Genomic DNA, 23,551 nt, shown 5'->3' on the forward strand with positions numbered 1-23,551 from the left:
GTTAGCTTGTTTAATACACTTTAGATTAGATTGTGTCAGCAGCATGTTGATAAATGCTAACATCAGCTGGTTTCTAAACGTTGCCGTCGTTTTTTGGGGTGCTCTAAGTGTTCATTAGGAGGGTCAGACCCACTAGGCTTCCGTATCAATACTAATAATAAAATAATACTACTACTACTTATAATAAAATATTATAATAATAAAATAATAATAATAATGACAAAAATAATAATAAAAAATAAAAATAAAATAATAATAATAAATAATAATAAAAGTAAAATAATAATAATAATAAAATAATATAATAATAATAATAATAATAATAAACTAATAATAGTTATTATTATTATAATATAATAGTAATAAAATAATAATAATAATTAATAATAATAATTATGTGTATTGCGCCACTTAAACAGCCCAGGTATTTAAGGACAGTAAGGGTCACGTGACATATTAACTGCTGCAGTTATGACCTCTGCTGGCTGATCGATGGTGCTACACAGAGACGGGGGATAATAGAGATCGGTGTGTGACTCTCCGTGCACGATACGGATCTCTGTATGAACCTCGATGCAGGTGAAAAGAAGCGGTGGGTGCTGCACACGTGTCGGTGGGGGGCGTGTGTTAGGGGAATCAGCAGGGGAATCTGCAGGGGAATCAGATATGACTAAATTGGGAGGAAAGTTTTGTACATGTTCATACTACATTTAAGCCCGACTGTAACGAGGTGTTATGAAGCGTGTGTGTGTGTGTGCGCGTCTCAGACTCGGTGTCTGTTGTTTGGGTTGAAAGTGAGAGCGCCGTCCCGCAGCGCGGCCGTTCAGGCCTGATTTGCGACCACATCAAGCGTCTCGTCTCGGCTCTTACTTTAACAACTGCGGCTGACAGGATGACAAAGCAGCTACTAAACCCAACAACACCCCCCCACCCCACGAGGCACGCCGTCCAATATCCCCCCCCCGCCAAATCCCGACTCGCTCCTCTGTGTGCACTGTGGGATGTTTCGGTCTGGGAGACTTATCACTCAGACGGTGTTCTGTCTGCACGCCGTTACTGCGCCCAAAGCCGCCGGAGTTTACCTCACGACCTGTGGGTCGGACCGCACAGTCGCACGGGTCGTAATGTCAAGTCGCTGTGTATTCGGTGTATCCAGCGCTAGACTTTACCTTTACCCAGTGCAAAAAATGATAGAAGGTTGTGAGTTCGAACCCTGTCTCTGCCATGCAGCCACTGTTGGGCCCCTGAGCAAGGCCCTCAATCCTGTCTGCTCCAGGGTCGATGTACAATGACTGACCCTGTGCTCTCACTGGCTTACATTACACAGTTTTTAAGCAATTGAGGGTTAAGGGCCTTGCTCCGGGGTCCAACAGTGGCAACCTGGCAGTGGTGGGGCTTGAACCAGCGACCTTATGATGTTGTTGCTGTAGAACCTGAGAATACAGGACATTTACAGCGCTGAGGAGGCGTCGGACGCTCCCTCGTTATTCAGTCAGATCATCACTCGGAAAGAAGGCGCCTCAATAGGAGCATTTTAAGGTATCTAAGAATTTAGACACGCCCTCTTCTCGGGAGGGTAGGATGATGGGAAATGCGTCACTGTGTTTTCGGACGGTCTCGTCTCGTACCTCGTTCCAGATGCTAAATAAAACCTCTGCAGTGATCACCATCCCAGCACAACCCAAAAACCCACCACCCGCTCCCACGTTCGCCCCCTCTTCCCAAATCTTGCACTCATCCGTGGGAAACGCTGCACGCTCCGTGGTCCTGGAATGCCCTGCGCTGCAATTTGGGCTAATTTGGCTGAAATGGAGGGGAAAGAGCGACTGATGATGTGCTGGAGCATATTTATTATCAAAAAATGATTCAAACTGGGGGGGGAGGTGGCGTCTACTTTCATTCCTGATCCATGATCACTGATTCCAGATCTCTGATCCCTGATCTTTAATCTTTGATTCCTGATCCCTGATTGCAGATTTGTAAACCCTGATCCCTGATAACTGATTCCTGATCACGGATACTCGATTCCTAATTCCTGATTACATGATCCCTGATTCCAGATCCCTGATAACTGGTTCCTGATACCAGATCCCTGATTCTTAATTATTGATCCCTGATTCCTGATCCCTGATTCCAGATCCCTAATTCTTAATTCTTGATCTTCAATTCATGATCTCTGATTCTTAATTCTTGATCCCTGATTCCTAATTTCTGATTCCTGATCCATGATCCCTGATTCCAGATCACCGATCCATGATCTTTTAACCTTGATTCCTGATCTCTTATCTCTGATTCCTGATTTCTCTTTCCTAATCCCTGATGCATGATTTCTAAACCCTGATCCGATTCCTAATTTCTGATCTCTGATCTCGGATTTTTGATCCCAGATTATTGATACCATATCCCTGATTCCTTATCCCTGATTCCTGCTCCCTGACATAAGTACACTGTTTAAATCCCCTTGTAGTTGATGCAGTTAAACTTGACTTATTTCTTTGGGCACAGAGAAGTCATTACTTTCAGTCTTTGGTAGATTTGTAGGAGCTATGCCACTACAGCTGAGATCTAGGGATCCTGGGTCCAAATCCCAGCAGTGCTATCGTCCGGTCTGGCGTCCGGTTGGTAGGTGCATTTGTCAGTGCGCTCCTAGTGCAGGTCACAAGCCCGGATAAAAATATGAGGGGTGCGTCAGGAAGGGCATCCGAAGTTAAAACTCGCTCCAAGTCCAAAAGTATCTGTCTGTATGGTCAGTTGTAAACAGGTCAGGGATGATGTAGAAGCTGCTGAAACACAGACCGCATCGTCCACAGTCAAGCGAGTTTCACGTTCACCACTTTACCACAAGTCTGGTAACTCAAGGTGACTAAAAATGTATGTTTTGGTCAGGGTTTATTTTGTCTGGCTTATCAGTGTGTACTCACTCTTATCAATGACGCCGAGCCTCTGCTCCAAAATGAGCTGTTAAACTCGCTTGACTGTGGACAGGGTCACTCATCCAACCCTTCCAATCACTTAAAGCACTTTACGTTTATGTTTTTGGCATTTAGCAGACACTTTTATCCAAAGCGACTTACAGTACTGTGACAGGATGTAGTCTAAGCAATTGAGGGTTAAGGGCCTTGCTCAAGTGCCCAACAGTGGCAACCTTGTAGTGGTGGGGCTTGAACCAGTGACCTTTCGATAACTAGTCCAGTACCTTAACCACTAGGCTACGACTGCCCTATTTAAATGACATTTCATGTCTTGACTGACCCAAACTGCTTATATTGCAATATTTTGTTTCCTAAATACGCTCTGCGGTCTCATTTTGACACCCTCTGAGAGCGACGTACACTCACGCCCTCATAATCTAATCCGATCCAGGTCTAAATAGCCCTCTCTGGTGGGTCTGCGGTCCCTGCCGAATTCTTTAGTCAAAAATGTGGCGGTCTTATCAAACCAGGCTGGAAAAATATCTGGAAGATCAACGTACCAGGTACCAGAGCTGAGAAGGTTCAGGGTCTCGTGGAGTTTAGCGAGGTCACCGGGACGTTCAGGAGGACGTTCTGGAGGACGTTGTGGGGAAGGAAGACTCTTCGGAGCAAACGTCACGGACATTCCGGTGCAGGAGGAGGCGTTCGGGGGGGCGGGGGTGATTTAGGAGCGTCTTCACGACTCTGCTCCGGCTCATCCAGCGTCTGTTTGAAAGCCGACCACAGACATGTGGACTCAGGGTTTATGGGTGCAGTTTGGTACATAAACGGTGCAGGAGACGCCCTCGATGATGACGGAGGGGCACAGAAGGGGGCAAACGGGAGGAGAGGGGAACCGAAAAAGGCTTCTGGAAAATAAACGGATGGTTTTATGCCCATAATTGGGAAAAGACGGACGGAGGCAGATCGTGCATCAGCTGTAGTTGCTTCCTGAGGATAGAGGATAGAGCTGTGTTATCCTGGTCAGGGTCTCGGTGGACTTTTGGACTAACTGTTTCTGTGACTGAATGATTGGAACGTGGTCAGCACCGTCCACAGTCAAACAAGCTTTACACTGTTCAACCATCTTCAGGTTTACAAAGCCAGGAGCTCCTTTTTGTGTCGCAGCCTCTAATCCCATGAGGATGTGAAGCTTGCTTGACTGTAAACAATGTCACCAATGTTGTTGTGGTTGATTCCTGATCCCTGGGACGAGGCCACTGTTTAAAACCCTCTGTAGTCGGCACACTTAAACTTGCCTTATTTAACTGGGCACAGAGAAGCCAGCCAACGACAGCGAATTACAGTTGTTTATAATCAATAAGAAGCCCATGCATCAAGTTAAATGACGTTGTAGGTATATATATATGTATAAATAAATATAATATAATAATGATAATAATTATAATATAAATAAATAAATAATACGCAGTCATAGATATATACAGTATGTTCAAATAATAATATAATAATAATGAATATAATATATAAATAATAAGCTGTTATAAATATATATGTATAAATAATATAATGACATAATAGTAATATAAATATATATTACAAGCCATATAATATATAAAATATAATAATAATAATAAAATAATAATATATAAATAAGTTGTTATAGATATATATGTATAAATGCTTTAATATAATGTAATAATATTATAATAATATACATATATAAGTAATAAGCCGTTATAGACATACATGTATAAGTAATATAATAATAAAATAATATATTATTAATAATAATAATAATAGTAATATATTAATAATAATAATAATAATAATTATTATTATTATTATTATTATAAAATAAATATACAAATAATACGCTGTTATAGACATATAAATAGTTATAATAATAATATCTTAATAATAATAATTATAATGCACACCAGCGCTGAGATTCTGAACTCCTCGGTTCGAAACTCGGTGTTACCATCAGTCGGCTGGGTGCCATCTAGCGGGCATAATTGGCAGGGCCTGCAGGGCGGGATGATCGGACTATGTGGGTGGGGTCTTCAAACGCTGTGTAAGGACCCTGATTGGCAGATAGAGAGGCTCCTCTCATATACCCACCTCGACTGCAATCAGGGATCCACCAGCAGTGGAAGACAGACTGACTACGATGAATCAGGAGAAAATGGGAGAAAAACACATTAAATATATATGTATATATATATATATATATATATATATATATATATATATATATATATATATATATATATATATATATATATATATATAAAAAATAATAATAATATAATAATAAAATAAATTTCTAAATAATCTAAATAGTATAAATACTTTAATATAATGATATAATATATAAATAATAAGTAGTTTTTTTCTACACCCAAAAAACAGCCCCAAAACTGTAATAACCCCCCTGACAGTAACATGTCGGTTCAGGTCCAGGCCTCAGTCTTCACCTCTGGGTGCAGCGTGTGAAGAGTTTCGCTTGTTTTCAGCTCGTCCAGGTGAGATTCCTCTGGGTGCTTCAATCTTCCACCTTTCAGAAACATTCCAGAGGTGAATTCAGAAGCAAAACATCTGAACTTCAGCCGGACGACGTCAGGAGAGACATTAAACTATTAAACAACAGGCAGGAGGAGTCAGAACGGGATTTAAGCTCACAAACATGCGACAAACACGCAGCCTTCAGTCCAAATCACATGATTTCTGAGTTGTGTTATACATCCAATCAGTGCAGTCGGTGTTCCGATGCATCACAGCACTGGTTAGATACAATACAGAACTGGTTAATGTACAGTGCAGCCATGATTGGGTTGCAATGCAGTCATGCTTAGATGCAATGTGGTAGTAGTTAAATGCATTTTTGTAGTGGTTCTATGCAATGCAGTACTGGTTAATATACAGTGCAGCCATGATTTAGATGCAATTCAGTAGTGGTTAGAATGCAATGCATTTGTGGTTTGATGCAATGCAGTAGTGGTTAACATACTGTGCAGTCTTGATTTAGATGCAGTGCTGCAGTGGTCAAGATGCAATGCAGTCATGGTTTAGATGCAGTGCAGTCGTGGTTTTTATGTAAGGTAGTTGTGATTGGGATGTAGTGCAGTAGTGGTTACGATGGAATGCAGTTAAGGTTAGGATGCAGTGCAGTAGTGGGTAACATACTGTGCAGTCTTGATTTAGATGCAGTGCTGCAGTGGCCGAGATGCACTGCAGTCTTTGCTAGATGCAGTGCAGTAATGGCTGGGTGCAATACAGTAGACTCTAGATGCCATGCAGTTGTGTTAGATGCAATGCAGTAGTGGTTACAATGGAATGCACTCAAGGTTTGATGCATTGCATAATTGGTTAAGATGCAGTGCTGTGGTGTCTAGCTGCAATGCTGTAGTGTTTAGACGCAATGCACTTGAGGTTAAATGCATTGCAGTAATGGCTGGGTGCAATGCAGTGTAGTCTAGACACAGTGCAGTCAAGGTTCATGCAGTGCAGTCGTGGTAAGATCAATGCAGTAGAGTCTGGATGCAATTAATTATTGGTTGGATGCAATGCAGTCGTGGTTAATATATTAGGTAGTCGTGATTGGGTTGCAGTGCAGTAGTGGTTACAGTGGAATGCCCTTGTGGTTAGATGCATTGCATAATTGGTTAAGATGCAGTGCGGTGGTGTCTAGCTGCAATGCTGTAGTGGTTATGATGCAATGCGCCTTGGTTGATACAGTGCAGTCAAGGTTAGATGCAATGCGGGTGTGTTTGATGTGATGCAGTTGTGGTTAATATATAAGGAAGTTGTGATTGAGATGCAATGCAGTGCAATGCTGCCGTAGTTGGTGTGCAATGCAGCAGTGGTTAGACGCAATGCAGTGGTGTAGATGCAATGCAGTCAAGGTTAGATGCAATACAGTCATAAGTAATATATAAAGTAGTCATGATTGGATGCAGTGCAGTAGTGGTTAGATGCAATGCAATGGTGTAGATGCAGTGCAGTCATGCCTGGGCTGCAGTGCCGTTGTGGTTGAGATGCAGTGCAGTAGCAGTGTTGAGTTTTGGATCGGAGGAGCTGTAGATCTACGACATTATTAAAGAAAAGAAATTAAAAGTGAAAATAGGACTCAGGTGCTGCTGCAGACGTTCGGCTCCTCCCTCATGCGTCGTCGCGTTTGCCAAACGACGTCATGTTGGTGCATTTGATTTTGGACTCAGGTCCAAGTTTGACTGCCAAGTCTTCACAAACGGTGGTGGGGGGGGAGGATGCGGGGGCTGTATTGCATTCCTGCTGTATTAATCATACAAATCACCAGTCAGTCGTGGTAACAGAGAACCCACTGCAGTCTTCACTGTGGCCAACGAATGACCGAGCCAGTAAGAGCAAACCACGCACGACTGGCACCAGTGTTCCCAGTGCTCCCAGTTCTGAGAATGTAAAACAGGCACCAGTTTATTTAACGTTTGATTCAAATAATAAACAGCATTTTTAGTGCGTAGAGCTAATTCTGAGCAGCCAATCCACCTACAAGCATGTTTCATTTTGTTAGGTTTGAGTTTGAATGTACGAGTGTGTCTGTGTGTGACAGTTTTTTCGGCAGCGATGTATCGCCTCTTGTCGGCCCAATTGCCGATCGCTCGTTGCCCTGCGTTCACACCGGAAGTGTCATCATTGCCTGTGGGTGGTACATTATTATAAATCTCATCCCTGTGTAGTCCATCACTGACTGTACACTCAACATGACATAAAACTGCGTCTGTGTGTGGAAGTTTGACAGCGTGACGGTGAGTCTGTCTTCATCTCTAGAAGGAACGATGATCTAGAAACCAAAAACGGAGTGTAGTGCTCAACTCTTAGATCCTATTGGTGATCGCCACATCGCTTCGCTCCTAATTCGCATAACGGATTACCGACTCCGCCCACTTCATGTCACAAACGTTGGCTCCGCCCCCTGTTGTAATGAATGACAGTTAATACTTATTTTGATGAGTTTATTTAACTTATTTCTTAACGTTAATAAACAGAGATGATTACCCTCGACTTTTCTGATAAGAATTGTTTGGCTAGGTAGCGAATAAAGTCGTGTTTAAGCCACACAGCTTCAGAGCTCAGGGTTCTAATCTTGGCGTATTTACGTATTTATATCAGTTTCCGTTTTTTGAGTTCCAGGTATTCATTTAGCGGACGCTGTTATCCAAAATGACTTACAGTACTGTGGCAGTATATATTGTCTAAGCAATGGAAGGTTAAGGGCCTTGCTCTAGGGCCCAACAGTGGCAAATTGATAGTGGTGGGGCTTGAACTGGCAACCTTTTGATTACTAGTCCAGTACTTTAACTACTAGGCTACAACTGAGGTACTCATGTACGGTCTCCTTACAAGACAAAGAATGGACAGATAAGCTCCTAGTAGGCCTCACGTCCACTGTTTTAATGATAGACCCCAAATCTACCTGATCAGCTCCCTCAGTAGAGAGGATTCTAATCAGACCTGGAGCTCATAATCAGATTATTTAGACGCTCTACTTATACAGAGATTACACCGATTACGTCACCGCAGTTTTAGCCTACTAAGCTAACACAGTTAGCATCACACCAGCTAACGTCTCCCTTCGTGTACCAAAAACGCTTAAACTCTCCCTGACGCCCCAATTTACAAATAAACGACACTCAACAATTACACCTTTATACAGATTAAACATCAATGAGAATTTATTTACATTTGAAAAGAACTCTGTTGGTTGCTCCACGTTTATTCGTCCACCATGTTTGTAGTTCTTTTTTTTAATTTATTTTCTTTATGCATTTTCTCCCTTTTTCTCCTTTTTAGCGCGTCCAATTGCCCGATTGCATCACACTTTCTCTCCACCAACGCCGATCCCCACTCTGATTGAGGAGAACGAAGCTGACCCACGCCCCCTCCGACACATGGGCAGCAGCCGTATGCATCTTATCACCTACACTTTTGACGAGTGCAGTGCAGCTCAGCGTTGTGTACGGAGAGACACACCCTGATCAGCGCACTCTTTTCCCATCTCTGTGCAGGCGCCATGAATCAGCCAGCAGAGGTCGTAATTGCACGTTTGAGAGACCCCATCCGGCTTAGTCCCGCCCATGTCTGAACAACAGGCCAATCGTTGTTTATGTGGCCGCTCAGCCTTAGACGGGAGGCATGTTTGTAGTTCTTTGAGATGCTGGGATTGATCTTCGGTGCTGAGGAGGCGTCGGACGCTCCCTCGTTATTCAGTCAGATCATCACTCAGAATTAAGGCGCCTCAGTAGGAGCATTTTAAGGGATCTAAGAATTTAGACACGCCCATTTCTCGGGAGTGTAGGATGATGCGTATGTGTAGAGAGATACTATTCGGTTTGACCTGTAATCACTTCATTTATTTATTTATTTATTATAATTTTTTGTTTACGACCCGGCCGAGAGCCTTTATGATTTTCCTTCCATGTTGTTTCCTTCGTGAATCTGCAGCTGGAATTCAGACAAAAGCTAAACATTTTGCTTATTTTCCGTAAACCGTCGTTACCGTCACGTTGTTTACGTTAGTTGGGGTACGTATGTTGCTCCGTGTCGTTATTTGTGCACGATCTTTGCCCCGCGTCACCGTGTCTGCTCTCCGTCTCCTGTCAGTGTTAACAGGCCCGGTGGAACGCTCTCTCAGGAGACCCGCCCTGTCCCGGAGTGATGGATGTTATGCATTCGGGGCTTGTTTTCACTAATCACGGCAGCGGGTGGGCGGGGTGAGGCTGCCGGGGCGGGGGTGGGTTTCCTCCGGATGGGTTTAGTAACGGTGCAGGATCGGTGCAGCAGCACTTACAGCAAATATGTGAAATATTTCTGCTGGAATGATAAAGAGGAGGTGCCGGGGGGGGGTGAGAGGATTTTTGTTCCCCCTCAGTAGCCTGTAAACCCGGACCACACCCAGACTCAAGCAACATAAGCGTGGAGCGTTTCAGACCTCGTCTTACATTTATATTTACGTTTACATTTACGTTTTTGGCATTTATCAGACGCTCTTATTCAGAGCGACTTACAGAGGAGCTTCCACAGTGAACATTTTTATACTACAGTACTTGTAGATGACAGTTCAAGCTGACAGGGTTCAGGGCCTTGCTCAAGGGTCCAACGGTGGCTGCTGACAGAGATCACCGTCTCTGAGATCAGGGTTCGAGTCGCAGCATGACTGTTGGTCAACTATGTTTTCTTAAAATGTGAAAATGTTTAATTTCTTAGAATTTGTTTATTCACAGTGGCGAGTGTACACAAAAATAAAGGATTATAAAATTTTAATAAGGGTTCTTTAATCAGTCATGTTGTCTGAATAAAACAGTTAAGGACATTTTTTATTATTCTAGCTAATAATAAGTATTATTATTATGATTATATATTTTTATTAATTATTTTTAATTTATGATTATTATTAATATTATTATTAGTAGTGGTAGTAGTATTATCATTCTCATTGTTATATAATATATAATTAATTATTATTATTATTATTATTATTTATAATCATTTATTTGTTATAATTATATTAAATAATTAATCTATTATTAGCAGTAGTATCATTACAATTATTAATATATTATGGTTTAATTATTATTATTATTTATAATCATTTTTATAATTTTTATTATGATTATTTATTTTTATAATTATATTAATTAATTAATTTATTATTAGTAGTGGCATTATAATTATTATTTTAAATAATTATTTATATTATTTAATTTTATTTTTTTTAAATAATAATAATTATTATTATTATTACTATGATTATTATTATTGTTTTATTATTATTATTATTATTACTATAATTATTATTATTATTAATATTGTTGTTGTTATTAATTATTATTATTATTGTTATTATTATTATTTTATTATTATTTTTATTATTGTTATTATTACTATTATTATTATTATTGATTTGTTATTATAATTATTATAATTATTATTAGTATTATAAGATTATTGTTATTATTAATATAATTAATCCTATCATTATTATTAATATTAAGATTATTATTATTATTATTAGGTTTAGTCCTTTCAGATGAAAAGTGGCTGGAATGCTGTTTCCTACGGAGTGTGGCGGTGCCGCTTAGCTTGGCGCTGCACTTCTAGCAATTTTAAAGCTTGTCGTGGTGCTCAAAGTTCCCTCCTGAATTACTCAGCCTAGTTTCTTTTTTTTGCTATTTTATTTTTGCATTTTCTCCCTTTTTCTCCCAGTTTAGTCATAGCCAGTTCTGCTTCTTATGCTGGAGACCCTGATGATGTATGAGGAGGGTACTTTGGTGGCTACTAACCAGGGTCCTTACACAGCATCAAAGACCCCGCCCACTTTTTTAGTCCCGTCTTTTCCCACCCAGCAGACTAGTGGCTGATTTTATGTACTACAGGTCTGTGTAAGAATCATTATTCTCATAAACCCGCTGTTGTGTAAGTCAGCGTCTGTTAGTGATTGTCTGAGCGTGTTAGAAGAGAACTCGGCCTCGGTGCTGCCGGTCGCTGCTTTGCCATAAATCTTGTGTTTTTTAGAGCAGAACCGGCTCCTGGACCAGCTCCTGCTCCTCTGTAACGGCCTCGACTCTGTTCTCGAGCTCTTGTTTACGCCTAAAATGTTCGTGCGTCCGTTCCTACCTGTGTTTGGATGTGATTCGAGTTCCTCTCAACAGCGATGCGCCAAAAAAGGTCCTGTTTGTTTATGGGAGGGTCACATGACTCCAGATTTTACCGTAATCAAATCAAAATATTTATCAAGTCGTGTTTTTCCTCCAAAAAAACGTGCATCAGTGATGCAGAGTGGAATGTTTTTATGTACTGGCTTTAATTTTAGATGGACGACGTGTTTTATTAGTTATTTTATTTATAAAACATGCAAAATCTCCTGCAGTGTGATGGTAATAAAAATGCAGTATCAAATATAAAGATGTATAAAATGAATCAGTAAGAGCTGCACGTGTTTCTAAATGCTCTTGGCTTCATTATTTTATACAGATAGACGTTATTTATCACTATAAAGGTTTTAAAATGCTCAATACTCCCAGTAAATGAAGCGCCATGTTGAAAACGTCGTCCTGTGGTGTGACGTCATGTCCTGCGGAGTGACATCATGTCCTGTGGTGTGACATCATGTCCTGTGGTGTGATGTCGTGTACTGTGGAGTGAAATCATGTCCTGTGGTGTGACATCATGTCCTGTGGTGTGACGCTGTGTCCTGTGGTGTGATGTCGTGTACTGTGGTGTGACGTCATGTCCTGTGGTGTGACGTCATGCCCTGCAAAGGGACATCATGTCCTGTGGTGTGACGTCATGCCCTGCAAAGGGACATCATGTCCTGTGGTGTGACGTCATGTCCTGTGGTGTGACGTCATGCCCTGCAAAGGGACATCATGTCCTGTGGTGTGACGTCATGTCCTGTGGTGTGACGTCATGCCCTGTGGAGTGACATCATGTCCTGTGGTGTGACGCTGTGTCCTGTGGTGTGATGTCGTGTACTGTGGTGTGACGTCATGTCCTGTGGTTTGACATCATGTCCTGCAATGTGACTTCATGTCCTGTGGTGTGACGTTATGCCCTACACTGTGATGTCATGTCCTGTAGTGTGATGTCATGTCCTGTGGCATGACGTCATGTCCTGTGGTGTGACGTCATGTCCTGCGGTGTGACGCTGTGTCCTGTGGTGTGATGTCGTGTACTGTGGTGTGACATCATGTCCTGTGGTGTGACATCATGTCCTGCGGTGTGACGCTGTGTCCTGTGGTGTGATGTTGTGTACTGTGGTGTGACATCATGTCCTGTGGTGTGACGTCATGCCCTGCGGTTTGACGTCATGTCCTGCAATGTGACATCATGTCCTGCAGTGTGACGTCATGTCCTGTGGTGTGATGTCATGTGCTACACTGTGACGTCATGCCCTGCGGTGTGAAGTCATGTCCTGCGGTGTGACGTCATGCCCTGTGGTGTGACGTCATGTCCTACACTGTGACGTCATGCCCTGCGGTGTGAAGTCATGTCCTGCGATGTGACATCATGTCCTGTGGTGTGACGTGTAACGTCTAGTTCGCGTGGGGAGGCCCCTTGAAGAGATTATTGGTGCCTATTTACTTGCCCTGTCGTCAGTAGAACACACACACGAGTCGACCAATGCAGGTAATGGGAGTATTTATTTGGCACAGGAGCACCCACACTTCCATTCATCACAATCCGGATAGCAGCAGCAGTAGAATAAAACAGTCAGGCTACAACCCGAGCTAACACCATGCATGCTTCTCTATCGCTGTCTGATGCTCTCTCAAAATGCGCATGCTCATACCCCTTAAAGGGAACGTTACAGACGTCATGTCCTGCGGTGTGACATCATGTTCTGCGGAGTGAAGTCATGTCCTGCGGTGTGACATCATGTTCTGTGGTGTGACGTCATGTCCTGCACTGTGACGTCATGTCCTGCGGTGTGACATGAATCATGCTAAATATCTGGGCCAGTCGGCGACTCCGAATCCTGTAGTGTAAAAAGTGTTGTGATCTGGTTGTGACTGGCAGTGAGTGCGGCGTCGAGCCCCAGCCAGTCAGAACGCAGGATACGGAGTGATGGGAAACCCCGGGGAGGAGCTTATAAACGTCAACAAGCACGACTACAGAAAAATATTGTTTCTATCAGAAAACATCACACACACACATGAGCTTTACTTTAGTTGTGACCTTATCGTCCACGCCAAACCAAAATACCAACAATACCAAGAACAGAACAGAACAGAACAGCGCCCCCTGCTGGCCGTGATTCTCCTGGATTATTTAATTTTTCCTTGTTGCTCGGATCTCTCGCTTCTTACTGACGTCCATGTTTGGAAGGATAAACCGTCTCACACGGTAATCATTAAACCCCTCGTCACTTCTCACGTGTGTTTTGGTGACTGGACGTCTCACAGACTCATCTGAGATTCCTCCTGGTGATAGACGGTGTAGTGTGGAAACCAAACGACTTAAAAGACTCGAGTCGTGTAATGAGAACCGTACAGAGAACTGAGCGAAGGTTTTTGGGAGAGGAGAAGCCGAGCAGCTCGGTGAGCGCCGTGGATCTGAATTTAGTTACCGTAAGCACGTGAGGAATGCAAACGCATAATTACCCCTTATTATCCTGCGCTCATTTGTACAGGCTGATAGTATCAACCATGTGCTTCCACCCTGCTTTCTGCCCCTGCTTTCTGCCCCTGCTTTCTCCCCCTGCTTTCCCTCTCAGAGAGAAAACAGAGGCTTTGTTTTGCCGAGACGTTTTTAAAGGAACGTTTTTGTTCTGCGTTTTCCGTCTGCGCTCCACGAAATGCGTTTTGATTCCGTCCGGCTGATAAGTCGACCCACGGTTCTGCTACCGAACGCTGAGCGAAGCAAGCCCGTGTTTTAATTTATTCTTTTTCATGTTAAAATCAAGGCACGGTGGTTAGACGTGCTCAGTAACGTGATTCTTTCTTTAAATTCTGGAATAAAACCAGACTTTTGGGTGATTTTAGTGTGGTGTTGACATGCTCGCAATTTGTCCCTGATTACAGGCGTGTATTACGGTAATTAGTGCGGTTTGGAAAATATGTTCCGCCAGCGCCGGTTTAACGTGTAAACCTGTAAAACAGGGTCGCAATGTTCCTAAAAAAGCGTGTTAGCACTTTTCTGGGGAATCCGAGTCCATGCGGAGGCTCTGATTACCCCCGGAGCCGTAGATATTTAGGAAATGAGTTCTTTGGGAGCTCTCGGATGCGATACTCCGGCTGTGCGTAGATTCGTTTTAATTCTTGGACGTCTGCATGGACACGGCGGCCTAAACAGCCTGGCTTTTGGGAGGTGCACTTGTTAGTGCACTTTCAGTGCAGGTCCCAAGCCCGGATAGAAAGAGGAGGGTTGTGTGAGGAAGGGTATCCGGCGTAAAAACTGCACCCTGTCCCGGATCCACTGTGGCGACCCTTATATACGGGAGCGTCTGAAAGGATTTAAAGATAGATCAGCAGTGCAGACGGTGCAGCAGACAAAATCGCCCGCTAGTCTGCTGGGTGGCAAAAGACGGGACTAAGATGGGTCTTCGATGCTGTGTAAGGACCCTGGTTAGTAGCTCGAGGCGCCTGTACAAAAGTGGAGGAACGTGTAGACCTCACACGCCGATCCACCATCAGAGGAAGAGGAACTGGCTACGACTAAACTGAGAAAAATGGTTGCGTACCAGTTCCCAGTTTGAAGGACAAAAACGTGGGGCCTGAAATATTCCTCATATCAGCGAGATGAGAAGATCGAGGTGTTGGAATGAGAACGAGCTGCAGGTGGAGAATCTGTCATCAGCAGGAACCTGAGAGCAGATCTGAGCCGGGGTGGAATTTAGGACTTAGGGAGGGTCTCGTGTGGTACACCATGTGTGTTAAATGTTAAATAAAGGGTCCGTCATGATTCGGGATCGATTAATCCCACGTAGTTGAATGATTTCAGTGAATCATAACACTAATACAAAGAATCCGTGGGAATAAAGGGTCTCAGAAAGGGATTTAGGGGATGGGGTTAAACCCCCCATAGTAACACAAATACAGATTATAAGGTCTTGTGAAGGTGTTTCTGTGTATAGGGTTAAACCGCCCATAATAACACAAAAACATGTTAGCAGTAGGAATATAAGGTCTCACAAAGAGATTTCGGTGTATGGGGTTAAATCCCTCATCATAACACTAATACATGTTTTTTGTGGGAATATAGGGTCTCATGAAGATATTTTGGGAATGGGGTTAAACCTTCCAACTAATAATCTGTATTTGACTTGTGATGAGGGATTTAACCCCATACACAAGAAATACCTTGATGAGACCCTATATTCCCATGGACAACTATTGGGGATTTAACCCGTAAATACCTTTGTGAGACCCTAGAGTCCAGCGGATGATTTGTATTTGAGTTATGATGAAGGATAAAGAGTGAACCCCATAAACAAAGATATCTTTGCAAGACTCTATAGGGTCTCATGAAGATACTTCCGTGTATGGGGTTAAATCCCACAACATAACTCAAATACAGATTATCCATGAGAATATAGGGTCTCAGAAAAAAATGGGTTAAATCCCTCATCATAAATTGAATACAGGTTATGAGAATATAGGGTCCCATGAACATAGTTCTGTTTATGGGGTTAAACCCCCTATAATAACACAAATAACGGCTTTTGGTGGGAGTACAGGGTCTTATGAAGGATTTAGGGGATGGGTTTAAATCCCCTATAATAACAAATATTGATTTTTTTTGGGGGGAATATAGGGTCTCATGAAGGCATTTCTGTGTATGGAGTTAAATCCCCTATAATAACACAAACACAGATTATATGTGGGACTATAGGATCTCATGAAGGGATTTCTGTATATGGGGTTAAATCCCCTATAGTAACACAAATACAGATTATTCATGAGAATGTAGGGTCACGTCAGCGTATTTTGGGATGGGATTAAATCCCTTTTAATAACTCAAATAGAGATAATCCATGAGAATATAGGGTCCCACTGAAGATAGTTCTGTGTATGGGGTGAAATCCCCTTCAAAAACACAAATAACGGTTTTTAGTGGGAATATAGGGTCTCACAAAGGTATTTAGGGGATGGGGTTAAATCCCATATCATAACACAAATACAGGAAATGGAACGGCTTTAGATTTGGTGGGCAGGAGTCTCAGCCTGAGGAGAACAGACGACTGGACGCAGTTTTACTTCGTTTCCCCCCCAAACAACCCGACTAGCTGTCTGTTAAATACCCCAAAAACAAACCAGACCTGAATCCCCCGAGTCTCTCCTGACTGAATATAAAATCTCCCGGTGATCAGGCCGGTTCAGGACGTCGTGTTTACAGTGGGTTCAGATCTGTGTTCCTCTGCAGAACTTTAGATTTATGATGTTTATGTTTTCCACACACCCACATCCTCAGCTGAAATAACAGGCTACAGGGGAAGTTCTCCTTCTCATCAGAGTCATTAGAGTTTAAAACATCCTGCTGATCTGAATAAAAAAATAAAGGAATCAGTTTTAATAATCACGTTTTATTAAATGAAGAAGATTTTGCAGCGAATGCAGCTGAGTTGGAGCTGTTCTGCAGAATAATCCAATAATACGAGCGGCTTTTTCTTCCTCCAGCAATCAAAACGGAGTTTAATAATCTCGCCGTGTTGGTTTTGGACCTGTGAGCCGTAATGCTTTTTCACTTGTGACCCGATCCCGATCCAGATCTGTGCTGCGTACCTGGTGCATTCTTTACTCTCATATATTTAGGACTCGGTGCCTATACATGATCTTGATGACAGTTTTGTTTTGTTTTTCTTTTATTGGGTAGGGTGGGGGGTTCTTTTCTTTATTCCAGTTCCTATCCATGTTTCCATTTGTGCCACAAGTCTGGAAGGGTGCTGGCTAGCATGTGCTTCCTCCTTCCTACTATATTATTTCTGCATTTTCTCCCTTTCTCTCCCATTTTATCGTAGCCCTTCTTTTTTTAGTCCCGTTTTTTCCCACCCAGCAGACTAGTCTGCTGCACTGCTGATCGTGCCTGTTAGGGGGCGCCCAGCTGACCTTTAGCAGAGCTGAGATTCGAACTTGGAGTCTGCCAGCCTGACCAACATGCAAAGCTAATCACGTCTGTTCAAACTTCTACATGCTGGACCTCAGATGGCACTTTTCCCCTGGCATGGTGCCAGTTCTGGTGCCAAAACTCCAAACGGTTCGACACTTCTACACCACAGAATCACAGGTCCACACCCAAATAGGGCTGTAAGGTCACACAAATAGAATATAATCGAAAGAAAATAGAATTAAACAGATAATGTGAGTGCAGAGGAAACGAGCTCTGGTTTAGATTTCGGGAAGTAAACGGACGCTGTTGTGTATCATTTTTTGCATATTTTTTGCTGCAGCTCAACAGAATTACATGAGCAGAGTGAGAACAGACTGTTTTTGTTGATACTTGGTCATAGCCGTGTCCTTCGGGTGGTTGTCAGAAGTTTTTCACGTGAATCACGAGAGTCGACGCTGCATGGCCTGCTGGGATGTGATCGGTTCCCACATGTACTGTACGCTCCGTCTTCGTTTCTGTCCTGTCCTGCTGCACAATGGCTGTTTGTTCATCACAGCGTCCGGACGCTAATCGTATTAGGCCGGTCGTCAGCAGGTCGTGGCTTCCTGTAAACAGAGCGACTTCTCGATTCCATTTAGCTATAAAAAGGCTTTTGCTTAACACCACACGATGGCGGTGGGACGTTAGATCAGATGAAAACTCAAGCACACACTGACACTTATACCATCATAATTCTTTGATATTTTCTTTATTTTATATTTATAATTAGATGTATATATTGGTTATAATCTATATTACTGCTTCTGTTATAGATATTCATTCATACCTGTATCTTATATTATATACTAACATTTGCATTTAGCAGACGCTTTTATCCTAAGCGACTTGCAGTTATGACTGAACACGATTTTAAGGACCTAGGGTTAAGGACCTTGCTCAAGGGCCCAACAGTGGCAACTTGGCAGTGGTGGGGCTTGAACCGGCAACCCTTTGATTACTAGTCCAGTACCTTAACCACTGAGCTATCACTGCCCTATATATGTATATATATACAGTGTATCACAAAAGTGAGTACACCCCTCACATTTCTGCAGATATTTAAGTATATCTTTTCATGGGACAACACTGACAAAATGAAAATTTGACACAATGAAAAGTAGTCTGTGTGCAGCTTATATAACAGTGTAAATTTATTCTCCCCTTAAAATAACTCAAAATACAGCCATTAATGTCTAAACCACCGGCAACAAAAGTGAGTACACCCCTAAGAGACTACACCCCTAAATGTCCAAATCGAGCACTGCTTGTCATTTTCCCTCCAAAATGTCATGTGATTTGTTAGTGTTACTAGGTCTCAGGTGTGCATAGGGAGCAGGTGTGTTCAATTTAGTAGTACAGCTCTCACACTCTCTCATACTGGTCACTGAAAGTTCCAACATGGCACCTCATGGCAAAGAACTCTCTGAGGATCTTAAAAGACGAATTGTTGCGCTACATGAAGATGGCCAAGGCTACAAGAAGATTGCCAACACCCTGAAACTGAGCTGCAGCACAGTGGCCAAGATCATCCACCGTTTTAAAAGAGCAGGGTCCACTCAGAACAGACCTCGCGTTGGTCGTCCAAAGAAGCTGAGTGCACGTGCTCAGCGTCACATCCAACTGCTGTCTTTGAAAGATAGGTGCAGGAGTTCTGTCAGCATTGCTGCAGAGATTGAAAAGGTGGGGGGTCAGCCTGTCAGTGCTCAGACCATACGCCGCACACTACATCAAATTGGTCTGCATGGCTGTCACCCCAGAAGGAAGCCTCTTCTGAAGTCTTTACACAAGAAAGCCCGCAAACAGTTTGCTGAAGACATGTCAACAAAGGACATGGATTACTGGAACCATGTCCTATGGTCTGATGAGACCAAGATTAATTTGTTTGGTTCAGATGGTCTCAAGCATGTGTGGTGGCAATCAGGTGAGAAGTACAAAGATAAGTGTGTCATGCCTACAGTCAAGCATGGTGGTGGGAATGCCATGGTCTGGGGCTGCATGAGTGCAGCAGGTGTTGGGGAGTTACATTTCATTGAGGGACACATGAACTCCAATATGTACTGTGAAATACTGAAGCAGAGCATGATCCCCTCCCTCCGGAAACTGGGTCGCAGGGCAGTGTTCCAGCATGATAATGACCCCAAACACACCTCTAAGACGACCACTGCTTTATTGAAGAGGCTGAGGGTAAAGGTGATGGACTGGCCAAGCATGTCTCCAGACCTAAACCCAATAGAACATCTTTGGGGCATCCTCAAGCGGAAGGTGGAGGAGCGCAAAGTCTCGAATATCCGCCAGCTCTGTGATGTCGTCATGGAGGAGTGGAAAAGCATTCCAGTGGCAACCTGTGAAGCTCTGGTAAACTCCATGCCCAGGAGAGTTAAGGCAGTTCTGGGAAATAATGGTGGCCACACAAAATATTGACACTTCAGGAACTTTCACTAAGGGGTGTACTCACTTTTGTTGCCGGTGGTTTAGACATTAATGGCTGTATATTGAGTTATTTTGAGGGAAGAATAAATTTACACTGTTATATAAGCTGCACACAGACTACTTTTCATTGTGTCAAAGTGTCATTTTGTCAGTGTTGTCCCATGAAAAGATATACTTAAATATCTGCAGAAATGTGAGGGGTGTACTCACTTTTGTGATACACTGTATATATATTATCATAATGTATATGAATAATGCATATATTTGTTTATGTTGATAAGAGTATATATATATATATACTACAGCTGCTATTAGTAATTTTAATTGTATTCCATGCTATAGTGTCACACACACACACTTTCACACACACACACACACACACTTACACACACACCTAAGTACTTGTACTGTGGAAGTAAACCGGAGCACCCGGAAGAAACCCACACGGACACGGGGAGAACATACAAACTCCACACAGAAAGGACCCGAGTCGCCTCGCCTGGGAATCGAACCCAGGACCTTCCCGCAGTGAAAGTAGCCATTCTTAAAACGGGTCGTCTCCCCCCTGGAGGGAAGTGTTTGGAACAGACGGTGCGCTGGATGAATAGAATCTGTAGTCATTCTCTTGGCGAAGTGGGCGGAGTCAGCATCCCTTTATGCAAATTAGACGTGAAGAGATGTGGGGATCGGTGTGTGACTCTCCGTGCGCGATACGGATCTCCGTATGAACACAAAATGTCAGGTGAAAAGAAGTGGTCTGTACTGCACACGACCTGAGAGTTGAGCACTACACTCCGTTTTCGGTTCCTAGATCATCGTTCCTACTAAGAGATGAAGAGAGACTCACCGTCACGGCGTCAAACTTCCACAAACAGACGCAGTTTTATGTCATGTTGAGTATACAGTCAGTGATGGACTACACAGGGATGAGATTTATAATATATAGACGAGCGATTTCAGTCCAGGATTGTTATTTTTAGCACGACGTCTAATTTGTGGTTAGATTGCCCACAGACCATGATGACGCTTCCGGTGTGAACGCGGGTCGACAAGCGATCAGCTATTCGGGCGACGGGGCGAAAAATCGCTGCCGGTCTGAAGGAAGTGACACTAATCCCAGCACTTATATTCCAAAATCCAGTGGAACACCCTTTTATACAAGTGAAGACTGTTATAGCATACACAGACATTTAATTATTTAGCCTATATGAACTTGAATATGAATTTGTTGCTCAGTTATTGAAAAAATTAAACATATTTAAGCCATCTAAACAACAACCAAATTATAAATTTATTTATAATGGTTTATTTTTGTTTGTGTTCCAGGTTTCCTCCTCCTGTGTTCCCACCGCCAACTACGAGCTGGTAAGAGTACATTTTTTTTTAATATACACCAGTCAAGCACTTTATAGTTCTACCATTACTGACTGTAGTCCATATGTTTCTCTACATGCTTTCTTACCCCCTTTCACCCTGTTCTTCAATGGTCAGGACCCCCACAGGACCCCCACAGAGCAGGTATTATTTAGGTGGTGGATGATTCTCAGCACTGCAGTGACACTGACATGGTGGTGGTGTGTTAGTGTGTGTTGTGCTGGTATGAGTGGATCAGACACAGCAGCGCTGCTGGAGTTTTTAAACACCGTGTCCACTCACTGTCCACTCTATTAGACACTCCTACCTAGTCGGTCCACCTTGTAGATGTAAAGTCAGAGACGATCGCTCATCTATTGCTGCTGTTTGAGTCGCTCATCTTCTAGACCTTCATCAGTGGTCACAGGACGCTGCCCACGGGGCGCTGTTGGCTGGATGTTTTTGGTTGGTGGACGATTCTCAGTCCAGCAGTGACAGTGAGGTGTTTAAAAACTTCAGCACAACACACACTAACACACCACCACCATGTCAGTGTCACTGCAGTGTTGAGAATCATCCACCACCTAAATAATACCTGCTCTGTGGGGGTCCTGACCATTGAAGAACAGGGTGAAAGGGGGTAACAAAGTATGTAGAGAAACAGATGGACTACAGTCAGTAATTGTGCTTCTATATGGCTGATCTGTGTATATATTATATATCAGGATGTGATGTTATGTGGAATGTTCTCAGTTAATCGCTGAGATAAAAAGATTACCTGTGCTGAGGATTAGTGGAACCACGAGCGCTCGTTCGTTTTCATTACCGTGGTTCCAGAGTGGAGCCGAAGGTCTCGGACGTGTCAGGATAACGAAGAATAAACGATATTTGGGAGATTTTCTTCCCTTTTTTGGTCGCAGGAATGCGTTTTGTGCTTCAGAAGGATTTTTTTCTCTGCATGCGCTTTGGAAATATTTATTTTTACCTCCACTATGCCGAGTCTCCTCCAAGATCCGTCTCCTGCACTCAGGATGTTCTCCGGGTTCGAGGAACCATCGCTGTTTACGACTCGCAGCGCGTCCGTTTGATTTTCTGCACGTCAGTAAAATATTCCAGCTATATTTTAGTCCCTTGATCGCAGGTACGCCGGGCGGATGTTTACCTGCACAGTGGATCGTTCCCTCAGGCACTATTTCAGTTTAGTCCTATCCGATTCCCTGATCATATTTGACCTCTACTGCTGCAGATGGGGGATAATGGAGATCAGTGTTTGACTCCTCGTGCACGATACGGATCTCCATACAAACCCAAAATGTCTGGTGACAAGAAGCGTGTCGGAGGGGGCGTGTGCTAGTCAGGACCCTCCTCGGTCAGGAGTGGAGGGGGAATACCATCAGGGAATCGGATACGACTAAAGAAACCGTGTGAGAAACTTACTGTGTCCGAAAGTTTGTGGACACTTGGTTTGTTTGGAAGCTGGGGTCAGAACGCAGGGTCAGCCACTGTGAGGCACCCCTGGAACCAGAAGGGTTAAGGGCGTAGAACCCACAACCTTTTGATTAATAGTGCAAAGCTCTATCCACTAGGCTACCACTGTCTTCCGTTCCACTAAAGCATACCAGTAAGTAGATTAGCTGCACTTCATTTCCCAGTAAAGCGTCAGATACTCACTATGTGTCCAAAAGTTTGTGGACACTTGGTTTGTTTGGATGCTAGGGTCAGAAGGCAGGGTCAGCCATTGTACACCACCCCTGGAGCCAGAAGGGTTAAGGGCCTCGCTCAAGGGCCCAACAGCTAGAACCCACAATCTTTTGATTAATAGTGCAAAGCTCTACCCACTAGCCTACCACTGTCTTCTGTTCCCCTAAAGCATACCAGTAAGTAGATTAGCTGCAGAAACTCACTATCAAAACGTCCAGAAGTTTGTGGACATCTAATCATTACTTTGTTGGATCTCCCATTCCCTCCAATTTAGTCGTATCTAATTCCCAGATCGTATTTCCCCTTCTGCTGCTGCAGACCGAGGAGGGTCGTGACTAACACACGCCCCCTTCGACATGTGTGCAGTACCAACCACTTCTTTTCACCTGACATTTTGTGTTCATACGGAGATCTGTATTGCGCACGGAGAGTCATGCACTGATCTCCATTATCCCCCGTCTCTGTGCATCACCATCGATCAGCCAGCAGAGGGCGTAACTGCAGCAGTTATGAGGAACCCCTACAGC

The 23,551-nt window shown here is 43.2% G+C and overlaps 1 protein-coding gene across 9 annotated transcripts in view; it reads left to right on the top strand.

Moving 5' to 3' along the window:
* Nucleotides 1–23,551, top strand: part of tns1b (tensin 1b) — a 237,564-nt gene that overhangs the window by 109,807 nt on the left and 104,206 nt on the right. For all 9 annotated transcript variants that reach the window (XM_063006574.1, XM_063006567.1, XM_063006573.1 and 6 more), the window contains one exon: nucleotides 21,297–21,335. In XM_063006574.1, the coding sequence (XP_062862644.1) occupies nucleotides 21,297–21,335 (39 nt within the window). The remainder of the gene's footprint in view (nucleotides 1–21,296; nucleotides 21,336–23,551) is intronic.

This window comes from Trichomycterus rosablanca, chromosome 12 (assembly GCF_030014385.1).
Source record: "Trichomycterus rosablanca isolate fTriRos1 chromosome 12, fTriRos1.hap1, whole genome shotgun sequence".
Taxonomy (NCBI): domain Eukaryota; kingdom Metazoa; phylum Chordata; class Actinopteri; order Siluriformes; family Trichomycteridae; genus Trichomycterus; species Trichomycterus rosablanca.